The sequence below is a fragment of the Sinohyriopsis cumingii genome, chromosome 1 (assembly GCF_028554795.1).
Source record: "Sinohyriopsis cumingii isolate HCF-2022 chromosome 1, ASM2855479v2, whole genome shotgun sequence".
Taxonomy (NCBI): Eukaryota; Metazoa; Mollusca; class Bivalvia; order Unionida; family Unionidae; genus Sinohyriopsis; species Sinohyriopsis cumingii.
Window position 1 is genome coordinate 87513105 of NC_142961.1, and position 27558 is coordinate 87540662.

The 27558-nt window shown below is 34.1% G+C and overlaps 1 protein-coding gene across 1 annotated transcript in view; it reads right to left on the minus strand.

Moving 5' to 3' along the window:
- Positions 1–27128, minus strand: part of LOC149807294 (putative histone deacetylase 1-B) — a 43770-nt gene extending 16642 nt beyond the window's left edge. Inside the window, exons 1-12 of the mRNA XM_089964920.1 lie at positions 26977–27128; positions 23972–24084; positions 20954–21071; positions 20400–20474; positions 18068–18206; positions 13588–13729; positions 12419–12511; positions 10320–10428; positions 8885–9025; positions 6862–6970; positions 6204–6262; positions 2940–3011 (exon numbers count right to left, since the gene is read on the minus strand). Of these exons, the coding sequence (XP_089821046.1) occupies positions 2940–3011; positions 6204–6262; positions 6862–6970; positions 8885–9025; positions 10320–10428; positions 12419–12511; positions 13588–13729; positions 18068–18206; positions 20400–20474; positions 20954–21071; positions 23972–24084; positions 26977–27025 (1219 nt within the window). The 5' untranslated portion in view covers positions 27026–27128. The remainder of the gene's footprint in view (positions 1–2939; positions 3012–6203; positions 6263–6861; positions 6971–8884; positions 9026–10319; positions 10429–12418; positions 12512–13587; positions 13730–18067; positions 18207–20399; positions 20475–20953; positions 21072–23971; positions 24085–26976) is intronic.
- Between the last annotated feature and the right edge of the window lie 430 nt (positions 27129–27558).

A 27558-nucleotide genomic window follows, 5' to 3' on the forward strand; every position in this document is an offset into this window, starting at 1 on the left:
ATGATATTGCCATCAAGACAATGTCATTACAACATGGTCATCTCCAAGTGGAATATTGATAATGCTATCAAGAAAACTTCCTTGTAACCAGGGTAATTTCCAATTAGCAAGTTGATATTGCCATCAAGACAATGTCATTACAACATGGTCATCTCCAAGTGGAATATTGATAACGCTATCAAGATAATTTCCTTCTAACCAGGGTAATTTCCAATTAGCAAGTTTGATATTGCCATCAAGACAATGTCCTTACAACATGGTCATCTCCAAGTGGAATATTGATAACGCTATCAAGATAATTTCCTTGTAACCAGGGTAATTTCCAATTAGCAAGTTGATATTGCCATCAAGACAATGTCATTACAACATGGTCATCTCCAAGTGGAATATTGATAATGCTATCAAGATAATTTCCTTGTAACCAGGGTAATTTCCAATTAGCAAGTTGATATTGCCATCAAGACAATGTCATTACAACATGGTCATCTCCAAGTGGAATATTGATAATGCTATCAAGATAATTTCCTTGTAACCAGGGTAATTTCCAATTAGCAAGTTGATATTGCCATCAAGACAATGTCATTACAACATGGTCATCTCCAAGTGGAATATTGATAATGCTATCAAGAAAACTTCCTTGTAACCAGGGTAATTTCCAATTAGCAAGATGATATTGCCATCAAGACAATGTCATTACAACATGGTCATCTCCAAGTGGAATATTGATAATGCTATCAAGAAAACTTCCTTGTAACCAGGGTAATTTCCAATTAGCAAGTTGATATTGCCATCAAGACAATGTCATTACAACATGGTCATCTCCAAGTGGAATATTGATAATGCTTTCAAGATAATTTCCTTGTAACCAGGTCATTTCCATTTAGCAAGTTGATATTGACATCAAGACAATGTCATACAACAAGGTCACCTCCAATTGACATGTTGATATTGCCATCAAGACAATGTCATTACAACAAGGTCATCTCCAAGTGGAATATTGATAATGCTATCAAGATAATTTCATTGTAACCAGGGTAATTTCCAATTAGCAAGTTGATATTGCCATCAAGACAATGTCATTATGACCCGATCATCTCCAATTGGCATGTTGACAGCCATTAACATGATGGGAAGATGAATGATTGGTCAAATTTTCTCATCCTATTAAGGACAAATGTACAATGATAAAAACAATAATCCTTGTGGTTGGCAAACAGGAATTGAATCTTACCAAGTAAAGTAGCCAATTAAAACAAGTAGTGGAATTCAGAATGATATCACTCACACGGATGATTTTATATGCTAACAGCTGAATGTAAAAGCAGATGACCAAGAAATCTGGATCAGAGAAATGCTTTCCATAGAAATTTCTCCTAATTTTCCTGATTAGCTATTTTATCAAGACAACTGTTAAATGTTTCACTACTTTTTATCCATATTTGATGGCAGATTAGCATCATTCATCAGCATCAGTTCAATATTAAAAGGATTTTACTCCGGATGATTTCTTTCTTTGCAAACATTCTGTTGAGAAGTTTTTGAGATGTCTGTGTGTGATTTTTGATTTTTAACATAGCTTTAGCAAATTTTCAATCACATCATTATGATATCTGCAGTTTGGCCATTTATAGTGCTGTCTAGCACTGGGGCATCAGGCCACAGACATGTAGCATCATGTCTAACCCAGTCAAATCATCCTGACAACAGACTGACCAGTCCTAATACTAACCTCTTAATGCTGAGTGCCAAACAAGGCAGCTGCAATTACCATTTTTTGTCTTTTGGTATGACTCAACCGGGGTTCAAACCTGCAACCTCCCACATCCAAGGCAGATGCTCTAACCACTTAGGCCACCAGAGTGGCAGTTTTGGGGACAAATTCATTAACAGACCTTATATCTTTTGTTAGTAATGCTTGCTACATTTAATGGTAAATCAGTCTCATTAGCAAAAATCTGAAAAGTTCTTAAAGTTGGAATGCTTTTTTTTAAATACAAATTTGGTCTTATTCAATGGATGCTTTTTTGAAAAGTTACGATAAAGATTTTTTATTTTTAGCAACAGCAGCCACATTTGATGAAGGAAAAGCATCATTTGTATAAATCTGAGAAGCCTTCATGAAAGGAAGCTTTTTGTAAAATTTGATTAGTTTAATTGTGATTTTTGTTATTTACTTTTCTTTTTTCTATTTTCATAAATGTTTTGTTATTGGATTGGCATCATTTATATATGAAACTAAAAAGCACTGACACCAGGGACCTTTTGGTCAAACTTATTTAAATTCTGTTCTGCACTTTTTGATAAGCTTCTTAAAAGTTTCTCTGGTAATGGCAGCAATAAATTTGATAGGGTCACTAGCATCATTTTCACGCAAATTGAAAAGGCCTTCATACCAGAATGTTTTTTGTCAAATTGTTTTCGTAGGATTTTTTAAAAGGCGTTGAAACGTTTTCTGTTCTCAGTAATGGCAGACAAATTTAATGGCAGATTGGCATAATTTGCATAAACCTGGATGACCTTGAACCTTGGATGCGTTGTCATATTTGGTAAAAGTCCTTTAGGTGGTTACCTACAAGAAGTCATTGAAAGGTTACTAATATTTTTAGTAACATTAGTCATATGTGATAATGGATCAGCATCATTTATATCATTTTCAAAACCTTTCATACCAGGATGCTGTCAAATTTGATAATTTTCTACTCACCAGTTTTTGAGAAGTCATTTAAAGGTTTTTCTATTCTTTAGTAATGGTGGTCATATCTGGAGTGAATCAGCATCATTTGCATACATAAAAAAGCACTTTATGCCTGAATGCTTTCTGTAAAGTTTTGTCAAGTAGTTTTGGGGAAGAAGTTGAAAATAGCAACTTGTGATGTATGGGTAATGCACAACAGATACAGGCTGACATGACCTTATGACCTGATGAGCAAACATCTTACTTGAAATTCTCTCATCTGGATTATCTTTCTCTTCATCATCACTTTCATTGTTTAGAGCATCTTCTGGAATGGCTGCAAGTAATAAATGCAAAATATCATCCTTAAATGGTTAGCCAGAAGGACCTTGCTGGTTCCTTGTTGTATACAATAAAAAAAGGATCTAGTCCAATAAAAATATAGATCTGCAGTATCTCATTTAGTATGCACAATGTATCCACAAAACTACCTATTCCTCTAGTAAAATAAACCCTGGAAAAAAAATGCAAGGTCATGGACAAGTAGCAGTAGTACTGATCATGGTGGGAGTGTTCGTTTCCATTAAGTCCTTACAAATAACCCTCCAACCATTTTCTATGCCTTGATTGTATTGTTCTATGTCCATAGTGGATTTTGTGCTTTCCACTGTGCATTGTCTCTCTGTCAACAACTGCTTGTTGCCACTATGAAGTCTGCTTTCAGTATAACAGGAGATATGGATTTATATAAATAAAATCGCATACAAGTTTGATAATGAGCAAGATAAAGATAGTTTGATAATGATGTAAAGCAAGCAGGACCGTTCCCGAGCTCTCCTTCCCACTAATGACAGCCAACCATTCAACTGTAGGGACCTTTATGGACCCACAGATTGAGGCCAAACTATCAGGGTTCCTTGAATCCATAAAAGCCTGGGGGAGGTGGCACCATCTTCTTCCCCAGGAACAACTAGCAGGCTGCGGTGCAGTCAGAAAAAAGTGGCACATGCACAATTGTGCAAACGCTACTGTAATTAAACTCAACAACAACAAAACCCTCCAACCCAAAGGTGCAAATGTACAGTAATTTATGCATAGATAGATAGGACAGCAACATATTATATACATATGCCCCCCCCAAAACAACTATCTACCCTGCAAGTACAAAATAACCCTGATAAATCTGTTATAAAATCTAAAGAATCATTAAAGCAAAACAAAAATTGTCAGATCACCTAATAATGCATATAAATTATTGTTTCATCCAAGAGCTAGCAAAGGCATGGTAATTATTCAACAAAAAACAATGTAATGGCAGAATTTGGTTAAAAGGGTTGATTAAATGCACATCTCATGGTCAAAAGGGCACATTATATGCTGATCTTAATTAAAAGGGCACATCTCAATTCAAAAGGGTACATTAGCTGCACATCTTAACAATCAAAAGAGCACATTAAATCTACATCTTAACAATCAAAAGGGTACGTTATATGCACATCTCATGGTCAAAAGGGCACACTAAATCCACATCTTAATGATCAAAAGGGTATACATTATATGCACATCTCATGGTCAAAAGGGCACATTATATGCAGATCTTACAATCAAAAGGGCACATTAAATGCATATCTCATGGTCAAAAGGGCACATTATATGCAGATCTTACAATCAAAAGGGCACATTATATGCAGATCTTACAGTCAAAAGGGCACATTAAATGCATATCTCATGGTCAAAAGGGCACATTATATGCAGATCTTACAATCAAAAGGGCACATTATATGCAGATCTTACAGTCAAAAGGGCACATTAAATGCATATCTTATGGTCAAAAGGGCACATTATATGCAGATCTTAGAGTCAAAAGGGCACATTAAATGCATATCTCATGGTCAAAAGGGCACATTATATGCAGATCTTACAGTCAAAAAGGCACATTAAATGCATATCTCATAGTCAAAAGGGCACATTATATGCAGATCTTACAGTCAAAAAGGCACAGTAAATGCACACCTAATAGTCAAAAGAGCAAGTTTAATACACAATTCTTGGTCAAAAGGGCACATTATGTTTTAATTGTTCATGATTATTATTATTGCTCTCTGTGTTCTTTCTGTTGTCAAAAATTGTTAAAATCTTCAAGTTGCATATTTCTGGGTGTATTCTAGAATTAGGATTTGCAAAGAGGAAATTTCAACATCTATTATGAAGAAAAATTTCATACCATGACTGTTTTTATAATGCTGATAAATAAATTAGGACATTTTTTAAAATAAAAGACGTGGAATAATGACTCATCCCAATTTTGTTCATTAAATCCATAGACTAAAATAGTTTAACCAAAGTCTATTCATACCTGATTGCTGAATGATCTACACCTTAAAATTTCATCCAAAAATTCTGAGATGAAAATTATTTATCACAATGGACTTTTACAGTAGTAGCCTGGTAGTAAACTGGGTCAAGAAAAGAGATTATTGGGTCTAATCTAACAGGGTAGTACAAATTTTGTTCAACATGCACAACTTTCATTGTGACATCATAGCACACAACATTCAATCTAGCTTGTACTGGATCACACCATTAGGTTGATCTTGTCCAAAACTGTCCATATACTTTAACATTGATTCTGCCATATTTATTTCTCAGGGTGTACAAATACTGACTTTCCAAGGAATATGAATAAATTAAGATCGAAATAAAGTAAATAATCACCATTTCAAGGAATGCATTATTACATTTTTAAAAATACGCCCATTGCTGAAATGGTTGGTACTGAAAACCTACATGACCTGTACGCCTCGTACTATATTCACTATCACAATATATTACAGAAAGTTTGGTGCTACACAACCCTATTGTTCAGACTGTTACCAGAAAGTCAAATTTTAATTAATGGTCCATGGTGACCCTTTATTCAATTACAAATGCACCTAAGGGGACCTATTACCAAGACTCAAGCAGCTATGAATAAAGGGACACACAAGAGGCAACTGTGGACAATATGCACTCTCAGGGTCCCCAAAAGGATATGGTGCTGTTATGGAAAAATGTGCATGAGGAAACGCCATAAACATACATACACCTATTCTGATGCATAGGTCAAGTGGTTTACGCTGAATTGTGCTAAAAGGTTCTCATCAAAACAGTCCCAATCCAAAAAAGATTTAAAAAGTTAAGAATTACCAAATTGTCACAAAATCTAATAATGTCATCAATACAGGCATATGCTAAATTTGAACTGTCAATTTGTTTTTGTATAACCATGCTAACAAGCTGATCCATGATAATAAACAAGGACAAATAAAGATACCTCCATTGCACTTTACAGACAGGGCATAGAACAGCTATGTGGGACTCATCTATCTCATGTGAGTATGCATCTTGAAATTACATTGGCATGAACTGTCCTAAAATTGATGCCATTATATTATTTAAAGAATGCCATTTACATGAATGAAAATTTACGGATATTCTTCAAATTTGCAGTGGGAAAATATACAAAGTAAAACACCTGGAGCAGACTCACCTTGCATCTGAACACCAGGTGCATGAGGCAACATCCTGAGATTCTCAAACAGACGAGTTCTGGAAATATGAAAAAGTAACTTCAAATCTCATAAATCCCCTTAACAATCACGATGACTAACCTCATTTCTAGTTTTACTAAAATCCTAAATGAAAAAAGTTCTCACAATTCAGTCTATAAATATTTTATTATTAAACATTATCCATACACAGTTACTTCCCCTTCAAACACTGGTCAAATGCTATCCCATAAAATACATGAGTTTTTTGTTTAATAACTTCATAAACAAGCTTGGAAGGCATGTGAAATGATAATAATGGTGAAAAAGGTTACAAAAGAATTCATTCAGAACTCATATTGTACTTACAATTTAAAAAAATGCTTACTCAAATTTAAAAAGCATAATGGGCTGGCAGTGTCAGATAATTCTGTCTCCTCAAAATCAAAGTAGAATGAAACAACTTTGACGATCTGATCTGCCAATGCATTATGACTGCAAATCTAGATCAATTCTATTTGTGACTGGTGTTTGCATATTTGGGGTGCTACCAATCTTCTCTACAAGAAAGATTTTATACAAGTTTAACAATATTAATGCACAACATGGTACTCCATGCAAATTGTAACAGTACTGTACGTGTTATGAAAATGAACTTACTTGATTTTGTCCAAATATTCAGGTGTATTCTGGTTTGCCATGTTGGAGGGACTGATGTGAAGTTTGAAGTCTGGGCCATAGTACTCAAAGTAATCATTATATGGTAATTCTGAAATATATGGATACTTGATGTACTGAAACATGGATACTTGATATACTGAAATATATGGATACTTGATATACTGAAAAATATGGATACTTGATATTCTGAAATATATGGATACTTGATATACTGAAATACACAAATACATTACATACTGACATATATGGATACTTGATATACCGAATATATGGATACTTGATGTAATGAAATATATGGATCCTTGATATATTGAAATATATCAGTTACTATATTTGCTTGTGATATGTCAGCATGCTCAAAAAAAAGACCTCAAATACCTTCGACACTATCCCTTTTCACCAGGTCAATGATTGTTCTGTCTTGGCAAGCAGATGGCTTTTTAACACTTTATTCTAAGACAAACAGATGCAGCAAACATGTTTTTTGCCTCGGATGGGCCAGATTTGCATGGTAGTGGATGAATTCAAAACATATTAAAATTGAGTATTTCAAGAAGAAATCACACAGAAGACACACACCAGAGCTGACAAGTATTTGTTTTTTGTGGTTTTTTAAATATTTTTTAGCGTAGTTTTTAAAAAAATATCAGTCATATTGCTACGATGTCTGCAGTGTGGTAGTTTATAGTGATGCCTAGCACTGGGGCATCATGTCGCAGACATGTCTCACCCAGTCACATTATCCTGACACCAGACTGATAAATCTTAACACTAACCTCTTAACGCTGAGCGCCAAGTGAGACATCTGTTAGTACCATTTTAAAAGTCTTTGGTATGACTTAGCCGGGATCGAACCCATGACCTCCCACATCCAAGGTGGATGCTCTAACCACTAGGCCACATGAGCGGTTTAGTTGACAAGTATGAATATAAAGAAACTACACAAATGTACACAATGGACTGCTCTTACATCCATAACACTTCCATGAGAAATGATTTAATTCATACATCTCAGTGACATCTTGCAAGAAACTTTTTTGCATTTGTTTTTTCACTGTGTCAAAATTAACTTACTCTATTCTAAGAGAGCACCCCTGGGTTACACATATCAGTTTTACTACAAAATAAAGTTTTATAGAGTTTTGTTTGGCGACTATCGTTGGGATTAAACTGTATTGCTAATTCAATAAATTATTTTATTAAAACATTCAACCAATTTATAAAGTGTTGCACAGAAACCATGTACACACTGCCAGCTGTTTTACATACTGGAATTGCTTGTTATAACTGGACAAAAGCTTTTATTTTTTTAAACACTTGAATTTTTTGGAATGGTGTAAGAATAAAATTCCAAACAGTTTGATACTCAGAATCTTCCATGATCCTCCAGCAATACATTAATACTAACCTAACTGTGAATGATCTCCATATTCTATACTGAAAATAGTCATGACCTGCATGCTGTGCCCACCATGAGCTATATTAGACTTCAATCAATGGAAAATAAAAACTTTGACACTGAGGTTAATCTTGCTTGTGGAAAGCTGTACATATGGACTTGCAGCAGTATTCATAGACATGCACACAGCTGTATAACGGATCATGACGCTGATCTTCTGCCAAGATGGGCTCCATAAAAAGCTCATTTGATTCTTAAAATAATGCCATTTGCCACATGTAACAGAAATAGACATGTCCATCTTAGGGGCAAATTTTTAGAGAAGACAACAGAAACTTTCCTGAAATGCTTTCACACAATAGGTACCATACATACAATTATTCACCCCTTCTGCAAACTGTTCTCTGGAACTCGTTTCGACTTAATAAGCAGGCTTTCTCCATAGAAAGGTTATCATACTGTAACTTAAAAATAAACAGTGCTGTATATACTGGTAAATAAAATAGGTATACTTGCACCTGACCATTACATACATATAGCTGTAAAACTGAGTGGACTATTGTGGGCTTACCATAGTTTCATGGAAGGTGTATCTATACATACCATTAGCAACTTCCACACCCAGTGCCATAGAAGTTTCATGGGTCCAGCAGCGGGCCACGTTCCTGATGGTATATCCACCACCTCCTAACAACAGGATGGGTAGGTTCCACTTTTTCATGAATTCCACACATCTTCCATGACCTATATGAAAAGAAAATGAAGAGAATAGAGAACCATTCACATACATAAATAATAACAAAAACTGAATACCATTTTTTAAACTGCTATGGCAGTAACAATATTTTATCGTTTAACAAGCGGCATGGTTTTCATGTCAAAATAATTTCAGATTTTATTGTGAAGTCAGTCTTTATAATGAGTACAGTATTGGTGGTTTAAGTTTGATCCCAAGTTTGTGCATTCATGTATACCCAGGGGCATAAGCCATAGCTGGTTCTTTCAGTTTTAAGATGTAACAATGCTTTGTTTTATCATACCACTGAAATTCAATTTATGAGGTTTGCATGACAAAAGTATCTTTCATACTGTTATATGTACTGACTCTGAAAAAAACCCTGGGAGAAATCAACAAATAAGCAATGGAGGCTGCCTTCTCTTGAAAAGTGAATTGATGCAATTTGTTATATGTGAACAGTTTTTCTTTAATAACATTTCAATGCATGACTTAATACAAAAAGATGGTACTATCCATACATCTATGTTAATGTACACACTATACACAATAAAAATGCGAACATTAGTGTACAAAGTAAATAACTATAAAAGACCAGTCAAAAAGTTGCATAAAAGAACTGCTCTTCATATAAAGAATGCCTGCCTATAAAGGACAAATTTGCCCTTTACAGGTGTTTAACTTTAAAATTTAGGCTTCATTCAAATTTGAAGGACATGGGGTTTCTTTACTCCTGGAAATTAAATTTGGAAGTGATCAGGAGAAAAACATATTGAATCATTTGTTAAAATTAAAAGACAATGATATAAAATAGGAATTTTAAATAATTTGTGAGTCATGAAACCGAGTATTTATGTAATGCCATACAATAATGTGTAAAAGTAAGTTATAACATAACTGACAAATGTTTCAGGCCCTTTAATACTGCAATACTACCTACCATTAAACTATATTCCATCAAAATCATCAAATTTATTTCAAAATATTTAAGATTTTCAAATGTGTCAATTTTTTTATACAGAAATACTTCTTTGCAAAAAAGTAATAAACTTGGACATAGGTTTTAAAAAGAAATATGTTCTTCATAGAGCAAAACCAATATTATAAAAAAACAATTACTTCCAAGTAAATATCTTTAACTATAAAAAAAAAATACCCTTAATTACAAAACTGCACATAGTTTATGCTAGCCTGCAATTATACATCATCTCTAACATCAATTCATTTTGTTCTAAAACCTAATTTTATGGCCAGGTTAGCTAGACATGAAGTTTCTGATGTAATAATTGCCAAAAATCAAACCTTTGAGTGTGAGGTTGAAGCAGCCCAGTCTGTCCCCTGACAGGGAGTCAGCCCCGCACTGCAACACAATGGCACTTGGCTGGTACATTTCCATCACTTTGGTCATCACCTACATAAGGCAAAAATACACATAGAATCTTCAAAAAATGTTTGGCAATGTAAAATCAATTTACATTCAGTATTTAAACTTATGGTCTGTACTAACCATAAAAGCCATTAAAACTTACTCCAGAAATGGAATTCCTAATACGTTGGCAGATCTTGGTCAATGCAGTTTGTTAGGAGTAATCAGAAGAACAAAAAACAGAGACCCTGATCTGCCAGTCTATTATGCACCAGTTGAGCAGGGTCAAATTGTTTGGAGTTGAACCCAGCTTACAAGTGATTTATATACATTGTATACATGCCAGAAGTTAGATGTCATATGCCACAAGCTGCCTACACTGAATATGGTACACTGAATAATTCATAAAGTTTAAGAAGTCTGATGCTGTGAATTCCAGATTGTAATTTAACTTACCATAATTCTGAGGTCAGGACTAAGTTTGCTTGGTGGCATTATTTCCTGGCACTACATGGCCTACAATGGGATTTTACAGCACTGACTGTTAAAACAAATATCTTCTGTCCATGATGGAACACACTAAATTTAAAATGTCTGGTACATGCACATTATATTAATATATTATCAATAACAATGCGATCAAAATTACTTGAATTACAAAAGAAAATCCTAAAAGACACACAAGAATTAATATCATAGCATAAGAACTTGTTCTTCATTGTTTTAATTAAGAGTGGAAGTTTGAACCACAATCATCTCTGATCTATTTCTAAGGGTGGAATACATTCATTAGTAGTGTTTATTACAACGATATGGACTTTTCCAGGATGGTCCCTATTTTCCATGAAGCATTTTATCTTGAAAGAAATCTAACTCCTACCTAAATTACTTAGAGTAAACTGCTTATATATATATATATATATATATATATATACGAAACACAGAGCTTGATATTGTCACTAATCCGACATCTTGTCATTAATCTGGCATCAATGAATTTGCAAATTTGCAGATGGATCAGTGAAACTCCAATCCAATCAAATCTGTTGGATCCTAAATTTTTGCTGGGAACTATCAAAGCTAACATACACGATGTATCAAATAAACCAAATTAAATCTTTTTTCATGGCTAATAGATCTGTTTATTATGTTAATTGGTGATATGCTAAAACCCTACACTCGAAAAAGTACAAAACATGTTTAAGGTGTAGATTTTAATGACTAAGGTAAATCAGCCATTATTTAGCACGGCAATTAGCCAGCAGATTGCCAATCTAGTGTAAACTATGTTTTGAAAATATTCAAACCACTATCACTCAGTTGTCCTGTCTATCTTTTGCCATAACATCCATTATACCTGAATCTCAATCAAGTTGTTCATTGTCAAAAAATGTGTTATTTATTGATATGGAAAGTCAATTTTACAGTGAGCCACATTAACAAATATTAAAAAATCTGGACTGTGGCCTGTACTTCAGTACAAAGAATGAACATTTTGACCTTGATCTGTCATTCAATCTAGGATTCTGGGATATGGGGTCAGTGGTCCTTGTACATGTCATTACCAGGCCAATTCAAAATTTGATGGGTCAAGTTTTGGCATGGTTTCTAGGTTGTTTTTTTTTCTTTAACAGGAAAAATATTTGTGCTGTTCTTTAGCAATTTCACAAAACGCAGTTCATCATATTAAATGTAAATAAATCAACATTAAACAAATCACTTCATTTGAGTAAAATCTTTGCATGATACATGCGTGTGCTCTTCACATATTTAATGAAAGGAACTATCCACCATATTATAGAAATTCAGAGCAAAATTACATAGTTATGATGGATTATCTGTGAAAAATAAGTCTAATTTAGGTATCAAAAAGTTTTACAAAAAAACAAAAATTCCTAGTGATGTAATCCTATCCACACAAAAAAAAACAATCACAAAATGAATTACATATTTTTAAGGGAAGCTAGAAGGGAATTTTAATTCAAGGAATGTCAATTTCAGTTACAACAGTCAAGTTGGCATTAAGTGTTCTTACCGGTTTGAAAATGGATTCATATGAATCGTCGTCTATTCCATCCCTGAGTGGAAAGTTGACAGCATAATATTTGCCCTTTCCTGCACCTATATCCTGTAAGAATTATCAAGGAGTAATTTAAAAGCAACAGAATAATGTAAATAATCAAACTGAAGTAACAAACAAACATAAGAAAGTAAACACAAAACAAACCTCAATACACATATTTATAATTTGTGGAACCATTTAACACTGATATTTTAACATACACCAGTTATGCTGGTTTATAAGTTCCAAGGGTCCAAATTTAAGCAACACAGACCAAGATCTGCCATCACATAATGCCCCAGCAGATCAGGATCTATGTTGTTTGTTCTCCTGATTGCTCAACAAACAGAACTGATCCAGATCTGCTGGCACATCATGCAATGTCTACGCAATCTGTAGCTGGAACCAACTAATAAGCATGTATAGAAATCATGGGATTATTAAAAGGCCTTAGCAATAAAATTTAACATTACACTGCTATCAACATCCAATCTATTCATATATAGAAAAACTTAAGATAAAAACTACACAAATAAAAATCAATTGTTCATATACTCCTGCTCAGAAAGAAGCTTTGTCAATCCTTTTACAATGGAGAATATTCTGATGTAAAATGGATACACTGAAAATAATTTACACTATATATATTGCCTGCCTTTATTAAGTTTTACTTAGTATATCTTCAATGGGAAATAATCCTTATTGTTTGGTTATATATATATATATATATATATATATATATATATATATATATATATATATATATATATATATATATATATATATATATATGACGGAAAACTTGTTGCTAATTGTCTGAAAGACTAATCATGCCATGTATATATTAAAAACATCCTATTTCATTCCATCTCACTTTTAATTCTGTTTAAATGTTCTTACAAGATCTTGTTGGAAAGAAGTCCAAAAATGTGTACAAATTTACAAATACGGCCAGTCATCAGAACTTAATCATGTTCAAATGACTCATTGCATCTAAATATCAATCTGGTTTTGATTGGTTCAATAATTTTAAAGCTATCTTGACTTCAATATTGTTTGACAGAGTTGCACAAAGAACACGTAACAAATATGTATTTCTTCCTTGGTGGGGAGAAAGATGTAATTCTCTTGTCAGAACTTACCCTAAGATCACCGGTACCAGGGAAGTACTCTCCATACTTGTGGAAAGACACAGTCATTACTCTGTCTGTGGTGTAAAAGGCTTCCTCCACTCCATCACCATGATGAATATCAATGTCAGCATACAACACTCTCTGATGATATCTGTAACCAAGTTAGCAGCCACATGTTTGAGAATGTACAGTCAAATATCATCTTACATAAATATGTTACAGAGAGACTATGAAATGTGGGGGGGGGGGGATTCAAAATGGTCCATAATGAAGCAAGGTAGGGGTCATATTCTCATCTTAGGGACAATGGGTTTTACAACAGAAAAAAAGGCAATACATTTCTATCAATAAGTGTACTGCATTTTCTGCCGGCGTAATTTAAGAATAGAATATTTCAAATTATTTGGGATGACTTAGCAGTCTATTTCTATCTGCTCAGTTGTTGTTGTTGTTGTTGTTGTTGGGTTTAACGCCATTTTTCAGCACACGACAGGCTATGTATGGCGGCCAGTATTAATGGTGGAGGAAAAACCTGGGAAAATCCACCGACCCACGAGAAGCAACTGGCAAGCTTTCTCACATACCCACATTGGCTGAATCCTAAACTTGAACCTGCTCAGTTGTAAATGGTCTCAAAAATTCCACCACAATGAAAACGTGCTTATGAGTGTTACTTATGTTTGATCAAGGTATTGTGAATTGCTAAAGAAAAGTCATCTAAAGAAGGATATATTCCCATCAGTCACCTGCCTACGTAAAGACTCACAAGGAAAGTACTTTACTTATGCTACAATTCATTCCCATGGTAACATAAAAATACTGAATGCAGACAATTCTAAGTATCTTCTATGCATAACTTGCTAGACATGATGACAATTAAAAAGAGCCAATCTCATATAACAGGCTTGAGGCAGCTGCTCTGGATTTTTGTGCAGTTTCACATGTCATGTGTTTGTTGACTGTGTTCATCTACATTGTTGGTTTCATCTTGAATTGACTGTTCAATTGGAGTGTTTCTTGGTTTACTTGCTTTAGGGGAGAGAAATGTTAGATTTTTTCCTTTACGTTTTGCCCACTTGTATTACAACCATCTTTTCTTTTCAACATGACACATGACATTATACATGTCAGTCAACCCATTTATGCTAAAGTGTACCCTCATTAATCAAAGTAAAAAACTAGTTGGAAGTTCAATACAACATTGTGCACTAGACTTAACAACCTGGGACTACATTCATCTATACTTAAATGTAAATGGCAGTGATAAATGAAACATCAGGAGATGAGCCAAAGTGTGGATCTAACATCCTCCATGCCACTCTTGTGGAGGCTGATTGCTGTCATTAAAAAGAACTCTATAAGTCTTTGTCTTAACTACTAGTCAATTTCAAAGACAAGTCATTTGAACTAGTCTAAACCTCACTCACAATGGAACAAAGGACAGTCCATTTTTATCTCCTTCTACTGCCATCCGTTTAGTCAAAAGAACCAGCTGACTAAATCTCTATCTGGAGCAGTTTCCTAACCTCTTGGATTATAGAAAGTCGATGTGAAGACATGATTATTCTTGAACATTTCAATTTATCATGTTGACTGTCCTGGAAATCCATACACATCAAAACTCCAAGATTCAATTCACATTTTCAACCTCAAACAGTCAGTTCTCTAATCCACCCATAAACACGGTCAAATTATACATAGGATTCTTCATAGACCTGATGATAATATTCCAAAGTATTCATTGGTTTCCCATGAACTTGCATCAGATAACCTCTGTGTCATATGCCATGTCACCATATCAGTCCCTACCCTCCATCTTTGCTTGCTACAAAGAGAAACCCTTATACAATACCAGCAAATAGAACCAAATTAATGCACGACATTCATGTAAACCCAACATCATTTTGTTTTATAACTGAATGGTGTACATTTCTGTAATTGTTACAAGTCTAGGTTCTTACAAAAAATAACAGAAATGAGTAAAAACAACCAGCTTTGTAAAATTTAACAAATAATTTATTTCCCAAGAATATCAAGTGAAAAATGAGAAAATAGAACTTATGGTTTTACAAATCAAATCCAAAAATAATCCAAGAATAAAAAAGTGGAAGTCCTAGTAATAAAAAGTCCCTAATGGAACTGAGTTTGAATCCAGATGAAATCCAAAATGGAAACCGATGTCTTTTGTAACCTGCAAAGTGCTGCAGTGTCAACAGTCTCTTGTTGAATCACAGAAAATATTCCAGTTTTTTTAATTATGTATAAATTTCAATAAATGTCCTTGGCCAATAATTAATTTAGAGCACTAGTATTTCCAGGGAAAACAATCACTTGAAATTCAATAATTTGAAGAAAATAAAACTAGCCCCAAACTGGACACAACATAAAACACCCTGATGTCTCAAGTGTTAAAGCACAGCTGTCTGTTCTTTCTCAAAACATTAGTACAGTAATACCTGTTATGAGAGACCACCCCTTCTTCCAACAAAAAGCAGTCTCTCATAGCAGATTTGTACGAAAACGACCAGTTTCAGAACAATTTCAATAAAAATAACCACAATCACTGTATATATATTCCTTTATTAGTAGTTCTTGATAAAATACTGTATGCATTCATCTAAAAACAAAATTATATAGCAATAAAGATATATTTCTATCATCAAACAAGAAAACACATATTTTAGCATATGAAATCGTCTCTGAATTACTCGTTTTCCTTTATAACAACCTAAATTTGTTTTACCGATGTTTAAACTGCATTTTCGCAAGTGGTCTGCTCTATTTCACTTCTTTCAGTTACAATAATTATTTTCTCCAGCCTAAAATTTGCATCTTTTTAGTTGGAAACAATAAAACACTATAGGCATAACTAAAAAAATTCAGACATCAGTAGCCAGCCTATTTTTTTTTTAAACATTTAGAACGGCATGAGCAGTGGTTTTTACAGTTATTAAATAAAGGTTGGTAGAGTTTATCCTCGTTTTGTGATGCGGTAGTTCATAGCAGTGTTGAAATGCATATTTTGACAAGACATCGCGGTTGCTGGTCACATTCAGCAGGTGGATGCTCATAACAGAGCATTTATATAATAAAATTGATACGTCCATTATGCTTGTGGTCAGAAATGACAGGTGGTCGCTTATAGCAGAGGTCGCTCATAACAGTTTTGCTGTAATAAGTCTAACTAAGACACAGATTCCCCAATGGTAGACAACCTTCTAGAAATGGAAGTTTGTTACATGATAAATATCATGTCGTCCAGGTATGGTCTTGAGTTGACTTAATAATTCTTACTCTGGGAAAGAATTAAAACAAAAAGTTGTTTACTAAAACCGTCATTGGTTCTGAATCAAGGTCAGAAACTAGATACAGTTTCTATTGTTAGGTGTTTACCAAAGAAAATTAAGAAAAGTCATGTCGTACAGAACCAAACTTAATTCTTACAAAAATCAAGTCCAATAAACTATATTACATTACAATAGCATGTAATTGAATAAAAAAAAATAAAAAAATTAAAACATCAGACAATGAAAATTAAATCAAATATACATAACAGTAAACTTGTCATTGTATATTTTTTATGTCTTATCTAATACTGTAATGCACTTGGAGGATCTGCAGAATAGCACTAAGTCCATATTATTAAAAGTTCACGACAATCCACCACATAGTTTAGGATGTGTAGTGATACAAACTTATGCTAATCAATGTAGGACTGACAAGAGGTTCTCATATACGATGTTCAACAAAATGTGTTGCCATCTGTTCTGGATTTGCCATTGATTTAATTGACTATAACAAGTGATTTCAAATGATCATTTGCTAGCTTTACCTGTCAGACAATGCACATAGGGTGCTGATATGTTTGGTCAATATGTTTTCTATTTAAACTCTGTAGCTATATGGCATAAAATATAAGTGTCAAAGCTTATCTGCTAGACTTTTTCAATCTAGTAATTTGTCAATTTATAACACATTTAAAAGCTGCAGAAAAAAAAATTAAATACTGTTGGTTGATGAAATTCTAAAGCATAGTTTCGGAAAGAGATAAAATCCAATAAGAGCTGTTAGAATTCAAGGATCCCTGATCACAATGTCCAAATTTTTGCATTAAATGACCATTTAAAAATAATAATCATACAATGTTTGCCATGTGCAATCATTCATCAGCACACTCAAGAAAAAACATGGACCCTGGTTCTCAGCTCTATGCTATGCTAAAAATTGGTCCATCCATATAAGATCTATACATGTCCAATAATGTCAAAATTTCTATTTGCTTTCAACAGAAGTCAAAACAAGTTTATTTCATGATTACATAAAAAAAAACTTTAAAATGTCACAGAAATCCTTACTTGAAAGTTCCAGAAACAAAGTTCCAAAACTTGTATATTTACTTTTCTTATTAAACAATATAACACTGTTCTATTATCTACTGCATTGGTAAAATTATAGTAAGTAAAAAGGGAGGCAAGAATTTCTTTCTTACTTGAGAAGTTCCAATATGGCTAGCACAATGTCGTTGACATAACAAAACCCCGAGGCTTCTGACTTCTTGGCATGGTGAAGTCCCCCTGCCCAATTGACAGCAATGTCAGCTGCCTGTTTGTTCAGTTTCACTGCTCCAGCTGGAAACAACAGGAAGTTTCATGGTATTAGGGTAAGATTCAAACAAAAATTTTACAGAAATTCAAGAGTAAAACTTCTCACATTCAGCCGGTAAAGATCTCAATGGCATTTTCCATGCTCAAACTAACAAGTGGCCTCGATATGTATGTATGTATGTATGTATGTATGTATGTATGTATATATGTAAGTATAATGCAGTTATCAGTTCAGTTTGCAATATTAGTTACGGCGCTCCCCCACATCTGAAGATTATTCCCAGATGAGACAAATTTTCGCAAGCTTAACCTATGGCCCAAAAGAATAGAATTAGCAAAATTTTGAAATAGAAAACATGCATTTCTGAAAATGACAATCTTGTCTAACTTCATTGTCTCATAACATGCAAGTTCCAATCTGATTTAAATTGCAGATCATGCACTTAAACACAAGATGTATCAGTAAAAATGCATATAGCTATAAATATATGTGTGCATATACATCATTTTGAATTGACTAGGGTATGCATTTTACATTTTAACACTTTATTTAACAGTCTGTTATAAAGAAATTCTACAAAATTTTGGTTCCATAGAAATTAGAATGATCAGACATAAATCATGCCTCTAATATATACATCTGGTGGGGATTTGTTTTTAAAGCAGATATACATCAGCTCAGTTCACAAATATCTTTCAGTTGATGCCACTAAAACACTTGTGTGTTCATTAGTACTTTCAAGACTGGACTATTGTAACTCAATTCTGTCTGGTTCATCTCAATAGCTGCTCCAGAAACTTCAAAAGTTAAAAACACATTTGCTCAGATCATACTTAGAGTACCACGATCAAAGCACACCTCCCCGCTGCTCTGTACCCTACACTGGCAATCCATTTGATCCAGAATCAAATACAAAATGTGTTCTCTGTGCTACGTTTCACTGTCGGACTCTAATCCAACATACCTATCCGACCTCACCCATGTGTAGTACACACCAGCAAGATACTTACGCTCCTCTTCTGACAATCGTATACTCATTATTCCTACTATGAAAACAAAGTCATTTGGACAGCGTTCTTTTGCATACCAGGGCCCAGCAACGTGGAATGAATTGCCTACTGAACTTAGACATAAAGACACAGTGATCACATTCAAAAGGGCTCTCAAAACTCACTTATTTCGACTGCATGAACAAACTTAAAGACCTAATAATGTTTCCTACCTTAAATATTCTCAGCATGTTTTTTTTAAAAATGTTTTCTAATTTCATGGTGTTTGTTTTTGTAATATCATTATATGTTTTTTATCTTATAGGTGTTGTCTAATGTTGTAAAGCACTTAGAGCTTCTAAAGATCAGGCGCTATACAAAGTCCTCATTATTATTATTATTATTATTATTATACAATGGACAGTTATGCCATACATATTATGTCTGCATAGGTGCTGATGATAAACTGCTTTTCATATATCCCAACTGTTCATGAATTTGCACAGTTCAGCCTTCTGACTGAGTCTATATTGTGGTGAGCTTAACTTGTTTTGAACAGTGTAGTCATGGAATACCATTTTTGTACCTTATGGTCTACATGTTCAACTGATATTTAAGGAAATTTACATACCAAAATAAATTTACATTTACACACCAGAAAAAATTCAACCTATTTGGAAATGTAAGTTTTGACTCTTGCTTTACTTTGATAATATTATGTCATTTATGAAATCATTACAGTAATGGATCAGTCTGTATTTCATAACAGACCTAGTCTTGCAAAGTCTCTTGATAAATGAAGTGGTCATTATTCTGTCAAAATCTGAGTGGAAACTAAGGTAAATGGTGTTATGAAGGAATTATTGTGGAAAGTACTTTTCTGTACTCAATTAACAAGACATTGCTTTTTCTATAAGATATCCCTAATAAAAAGAACTTATAATTGGCAAAGTGCCAATTCTGGCATGCACATGGATTAATGATGATTATATGCAATCATTTCATGTTCCAACCATCATAAATATGATTACAGCCTTGAAAACACTGCTTCAGACTTGAGGGTAGTTCCAGTTTAATATTAGCAAATGACCTGCATGCAAAGTTGAACTTGGAGAGCAAATGTTTTATAACTTTTTAAGTCAAGTTTTATTTTGACTCAACTTGCATATATAAAAACATGGTTGGAAGGCCTTTAAAAGAACAGAATCAGGATTAAGGTTTCCTTACCAACAGAGCCTCCTGTGGATAACTGACAAAATTCGTACATGCCATCAAACACTGGACAGTCTTCTCCCACATTGACTGAAAAGACAACCAAACATGCAGATGATCTGACCGAAGTAACTATTCGTAGTCAAGCTCATTACTCAAACGCAAAATTTGGTTACTTTTAGGAAAATCAGTGTAAAAACACGGCTCAGATTCTGTTACCGACTTTGACAGCTTATATTATGTACAAAATAAACATTTAAATCTTGCTACAGACACTCCGGGAATGATTTAGAATAACAAGAGAACCTTAGTTTTAACAATAAAAACCTGAAAATGGTCATTCATGTGTTTTATGTAACTGATACAAAGTTAAAATGACTTTAAAAAGGTTTACTTATTTAACACCCTGTAAAGTAGATCAGCCTGACCTTTATATCATGATGCACTGTTCTTACATTATCTTTCACTTTAATGTTAAAAATGAATGCAATTTTATATTCTCCTTTTGTAACAGAAAGCAACTCACAGGAAGAATTCCTCTGTGAGAAAAATATTTTACTAATACTTACACCTTTGCATCTGCTTATTATATTCAGACATGTTGTCTGGTCGAATGCTCCTGAGGAATTTGATGTAGTCGTCACTATGAAACTTTGTCATCTCTTCCTGTGTGGCCTTGTGCGGCCTCTGTAACAGAAAGAATGACCAAAATAGCTTAGTTAAGATCAAATGAGAATAAAGAAATTTTAAGTAAGGTTCAGAAGGTCTTGTGGTTTGAAGGTTCTACTCTGGACAAGAAAGTCCTGGGTCCAACCACTGCCTCAACTGATACTGTTAAACTTTTAAACCAGGCACAAAAGGGGCCCTGAGTGTCTGAGTGGTCTAAAGCGCGCACTGTTATGGATCACTACCATCTCACCTCTGTCTCAGTGGGTTCAAGTTTTGGCTTCGGCCAATGAGAGTATGTGAAAAAGCTTGCCAGTAGCTTCTCATGGGTCAGTGGTTCTTTCCAGGGTTTACCCGGGTTCATCCTCCACCACTAATACTGGCAGCCACGTATAGCCTATCTTGTGCTGAAAAATGACGTTAAACCATACAACAATAACAATAATAAAAAACCAGGCACATAAATTCACTTGCTCCATATGATCTCTGCTAATCTGAAATGTACTGTTGTTTGTTGGGGGTGGGTGGGTGTGAAACTGCAAACAGCACAGACCCTAACTTGAAGGTGAATTATGTGATGGCAGATCAGGGTTAATGTTGGCTGCAGTTTTACCCAACTGATATATTGGTATATATAGTAGTGATTGTACTCCTAACATATTATCTGTCCTTATTTGCTGTCTTTGCAAAACAAATTTAGTGTTCATCTCCTCAACATGACATAGCCAATAATGTGCTAAAAGTGCCTTTAAAACCAACAACAAACAAACAAATCCTTCTTTGTCAGTGGTGAAAAAGAGACGCTGTGATAGTTATAAAATTTAAATTAATAATGGATTTTCAGACTTCCACAATACTGAAGATTTATTAGTGGGAACCTTGACACATACATACTACTTAGTGACTGAATTTATAAAATTGTACAAGTTAAAAGCACCAACTCCCAATTAAACAGAGATGTTAATCCCTACCGGCCGTAGAGTGTATCTTGGCATATCCATAAAAGTTCTCTATCTTTTCTATAAAAAGTGCTAATGGAGAGCTCTGGATCAGATTAAATAACTTCTATTATCTGATATTTAACACAATCTATGTTGTGGTCAGATGTATTCAAATGCTTAGACACAGAATTCTTTATGATTATGGATATCCCTCAAGTGTTCTTTTATTCTCACTTGGAATTCCCATTTAGTCTCTCCTACATAATATCTGCCATATTTAGTGCAAGTGAGTAAAGACAGTGGTCCCCCTCATGAATGCCCCCCTCCCCCCAACCAGCGGCCAAGCACTCTTAATGGCCAGAATCCCTTGGCACTACCAAGTTTGTGTTCAAAAGTACCTCACAAGAAAGGTCACCCATCACACATGACAAGCGGCCAACACATTAGTACACAAATGTAAAATTTACCCCTCTTAAGCGGCCACATTCGATGACTAATATGTGTCCTGAACCAATAGTTACGTTACGGTAAGTAATCTGATTATCTTTCCTGATGTCTTTTTCCAGATGTCAGGTTTTCGTTACTGAAAGAAGTGTTGGCTAAAGCATATGTAGCACAAAGATTATTATTATATCATTAACAACGATGTTTACAGGAAATAGGGTCTGCAATGTTCTGACAGAGCTTTGGGTTTTACACAGCGGATTTTTTTTAAATTGACGATTACAAGTGGATGTAACTGTCAAGATCATAACATGGTCAACATAGGCTAAATATATACTGTGTGCATCAACACACAGAAATTAACCTTGAAGAAAACAGGGTACCAGACAAAGACTAAAAAATCACGTGGCAGTACACATATCACTTACTTTATATACAAGGCATTTTGTTGACTCTACAAAAGTTGCGTCTGCATAATTAAATTGCAGTACTGTGCAATTAGCAACATATGAATAAATCACTCGAAAACTTTAACATGTCATCACATAAATGAAGAATAATACATTAGACGAAAAAGTAAAAGTTATTCAACTTGAACAATGGGGAGAGTCCACCTGCCAAAAATTTAATGTTGGGATGACTCAAATAAAAAAGATCATAACAGATAAGGAGACTATTCTGAAGCAGTGGGAAAATGCAGTAAATGGAAAGAGAATTATTTAAAATACAATGCAATGTATGTACCAAGATTTAAATAATGTTTTTTTAATGGTTTTGTAATGCGTATGCCAACAATTGTTCGCTCAGACAACATGCCTAAGAATAAGAACTATTAACTTATTTTACCTGAAATAACTGTTTTTAAGACTAGAAAAACATTTTAATAATAATGCTACTTATAAATGAAGATATTAACTGCCTTTAGTTATATGTGACTTTCTTACTATATACACATACATATACATGTATAAAATATCGTCCCCCTCTGGAAAGGCCACCCATCTTATATGGCCACTTTCCCCAGTGCAGAAGGGGTGGCTGTTTAAGAGGTGGACCACTGGAGATGACATTATGTGTGGTACAATGTTTGATTTATTTTTTGGGTTCGTTAATGTACTTCTAAAGATTTTAGATTTATCCATTTTCTTGCCATTAATGGTCTCACAATCTTACTTTGTTTGGCAAACATTTTTACTGTTTAGTTCCTTTAAGGCTTCTCAAAGAATGTTGTTCCAAGCACTGACGAATTCAGGACAATTTGTGAATCTTGGGTGTAGGCTGATTTCTAATCCTCTAGCAATTTTCCCTTTAAGGTCACACTCTTGGATCAGTTGAACATACGAATCAACCCAAATTATCCCTTCTGACGCGTTACCGATAATGGATCAGATGAATCAACCTGAATTATTCCTTCTGATGAGATAAAACAGTAACAAAACGAGTCAGGGCAGAGGGTGACTAGAACACCACAGCAGATGGGAGGGAATGCCTCCGCATCCAATCAGTCATCATCTTCCTTAAAATTACTGTACTTACATAAATTTCCATTTTTCTGTAGAGCCCATAGTTCAGAATCAGATTGTGTGTCATGCGAATTCTGTGGGGTTTCATGGGATGCCCCTGTCCATAGTAGTAATTTCCAATGTCCCCTGAAATATTTAAGGAATATTACTGAATAACAATGGATCATATCTGAAATAAGAAAAATAACTACAAAGAGGCCAAGATGTCCCCTTATTGCTCACCTGGTAAAATGTAACAGCTGCCCATCAGTATGTAGTATTTATAAGAACACAACCTATGAAAACCATCTCTGTAAATTTATGTTGACTTTAACTATTTTACTATATTCTAATAGAACGGCATAATCAACATGCATAGTATCTTATTCATAAATAAAGTCATTTATGACTAGGATGATAAAAATCCATTTAAGATCTGCAACAGTCACAAACGCATTGACAAGAAATTGCCATCGTTAACACATCCAAGGATCTTGCTCGTAACTGTACGTACCCAAGATATTACTGATTTAAGCCTGTTTACTGAATATTATCAAAACAGACTCAGAAATACTTTCACAAGATCGATAACAAGCACAAACAATCGTATGCAAGCCGATCTTACCAATCTGTGTGGATCCTGCATTTTATCAAATGCAATCGAGATATACATGTATTCAACATGTGATCAAAATCATAAAAAATTATGGCTTCCAGAATGATAACAAGCTCCGCCAATCAGATTAAAGATGATTATTACATGTGGATTTATCTCATTATAGTTATTCTCTACAATATTGTACTTCTCAGAGTTTTTTTTATTTTTTTTAAAAAAGAAGACATTTCCCAGGTTTTCCTCACAGGTTGTCATGGTAATTAAAAAAAAAATGATCTTTTGTATCTAAGGTGTTGTTAAAACAACTTGTAATTACCTTAATTTTGGTTTGTGATTGATGGGTTAATGAGTATAAGGTTTGGCTTAACTTTAGATGTGTACCTCTCAAAAGACTCCTACTTCAGCTTGCTTTTTCAATTACCAAACCTCTGATGAAAATTTAATTGAAGAAAAATAAAGCAATTTTTTTAATAAAAAAAACAGACGATACATATTTCTTGTTGTTTTATAGTTTCCAATTCATTGATTTCAATTTTGGAAGTTAGTATTTTTTATTCTGACAACTTTCATGTTCCTGACTTTAAAAACTGCTAAAATAAGTTCACTTGAACTAGTTAAAGTCCATTTCTCGAACACGCTGGAAAGTTTGTTCAGTTTTCTGCTTCAGACAGCATGTTGTTTTCCTAATATCACAAGATTTTAATCACAGAGGCTTGCCACCATTCTCTTCGATGTACTTGTTGCAAATGATACAACTTCACCATATACCATCAACAGGTTTAGATATACATAATATCTCATCCAAGATCTTTTTAGATATATGCCTACATTTCATGCACTGAGCAAAATCAGATTAAAAAAATGCCACTTACAGAGTGGTAACACACTCAGCCAAATATAACTGCAATAACCGGAACTCAATAATCTAAAAAACATTTATAAGGTTTTCTTTTCCTTCTGATGATACTATATATGCTGATTTTCAGCACTGGCTCTAGCTTGGAATTGGGGGTTCCAACACAAAATGACTTGAGTATTACAGCACTGAGGCACATCAAGTTCATTATGCTAGCAAACTGCCACACAGTCACACCCTCTCTGCTATGAGGGAACAATTTCTGTGTTTTATGATTTGTCTCAAGTTTGAGCTTCAGATGCAGCTTAACAATAAATTTAGAAGAATTATTTGGTACAATCCCCTGTAGTTATAGTTTTGAGATAAAATCATATCTGGTGATTGTGATGCATGACCAGGTTTAAACGTTACCTTAAAATCTTAAGCAAAAAAAGAAATCCATGAACAAAAAAGCCAACCTAAATGGCTTTTATCTCTAAAATTATAAAAGATATTTAAAATGTGAGCTCAGATTCATATTCCCCAGGTCACAAATATGTACAGTAATTGCTAACCTTATATTTGTATAATAAAAAAGTTACAACCATAAAAAAATCATCCACTGTAAACAAATGAATTTGCAAGGGAAAACAACTATATGATACACCTCTCCACTTTAATCATACAAAATTTTATTAATAATTCGATTTTTTAAAATACTGAAATATAACAGCTATAGACCTGGAGAAAATTTCATGGAAATCGAAGGTGGTCACCTGTATTTTGGCATGGAATGGCCCTTTAAATGTCTGAGAAAATAAACAGTCTTCATGTCAGTTTGAAACAGACTGACCACCCCAGTATAACTTTCAATCATCTAACACTGGATTGGAAAGGTCAGCGGTAACACACGCTATGAATCGAGAAGATACCATTTAAGAACTGTACACAAATAGATATTAAAAATCTCATCTGTCGTATTAAAATAAAACTGGATACAAATCACGTAAGCATTTAGTTACGAGTTGCTAATCGTTCGTGGTCCTTACACGCTATCATATATTACAAAATAAAATAGCGACATTGTTGCGAAACTAAAAAATGGAGTACAACGTTGGTTATCACAGTGTATTCTACATTAGTTAAGTTCCAAAAGTGAGATGTCTTACAAGCAAAAAATGCGATAAAGAAATTTTCGAAGCTTGGGTACAATAAAATCGGCTTTGCGGGCTTCCGTAATTTTCCATACTATGCGGTGTTCTCGACCATAACAAAAATCGTTAAATATTACAATGTTAACAGAAAAATTAAGGATATTACAGCGTATTTCAAGAACGCTTAATAGTATTCGTATAATTTACATACTAGGTAACTTAGGGTGACATTAGTTTAATTCATCATTGTGAATATTCAAAAACTTGGCAGAGGCGCGAGAACAAAAAACTCTCGTGTTTGCATACAAGTGAAACTGTAGCAGTAAAAACTCCTATTAAATAAAAGTCTGTTGCGAATATTTCACTTGCATTCCATTTAAAAAGTGTCTAAAATGATACTAGTCAAATTAATTATCGACATAAAACTCACTTACCATCGTAATAATAGCAAATTCGTTTTTTGCTATGGGGTAGTGTCGCCATACCTATCTCTGGGTTCTGATATCAAAACTAGTATTTGAGCAGCGCCCTCTCCAGGGAAATACCTATTACAAACACCCGCTACTCTTCTGCAATCTATACGTCGATCAATTGTCCAAGACTGGAAGATTGACTTGACTAAACATGTGTTGTTGTTGTTTGAAGAATTATTCACTTTGAGACACCCCCATCCTCTCGGAAAAAAAGAAGAGAAAAAGTAAAAAGAAACAGCAAACACACATTCTATATCTAGCTATCAGTAACTGTGCAAGTTATATACTATCAATGTATGTGTGTGTGTGTTTTGGATTTTTAACGTAGCTTTAACAATTTTTCAGTCATATCGCTACGATATCTGCATTGTGGCAGTTTATAGTGATGTCTAGCACTGGGGCATCATGCCGAAGATATGTAGCATGATATCCCACCCAGTCACATTATCTTGACACCAGGCCGACCAGTCCTAACACTAACCTCTTAATGCTGAGCGCCAAGCGAGGCGGCTGTTAGTACTATTTTGTAAGTCTTTGGTATGA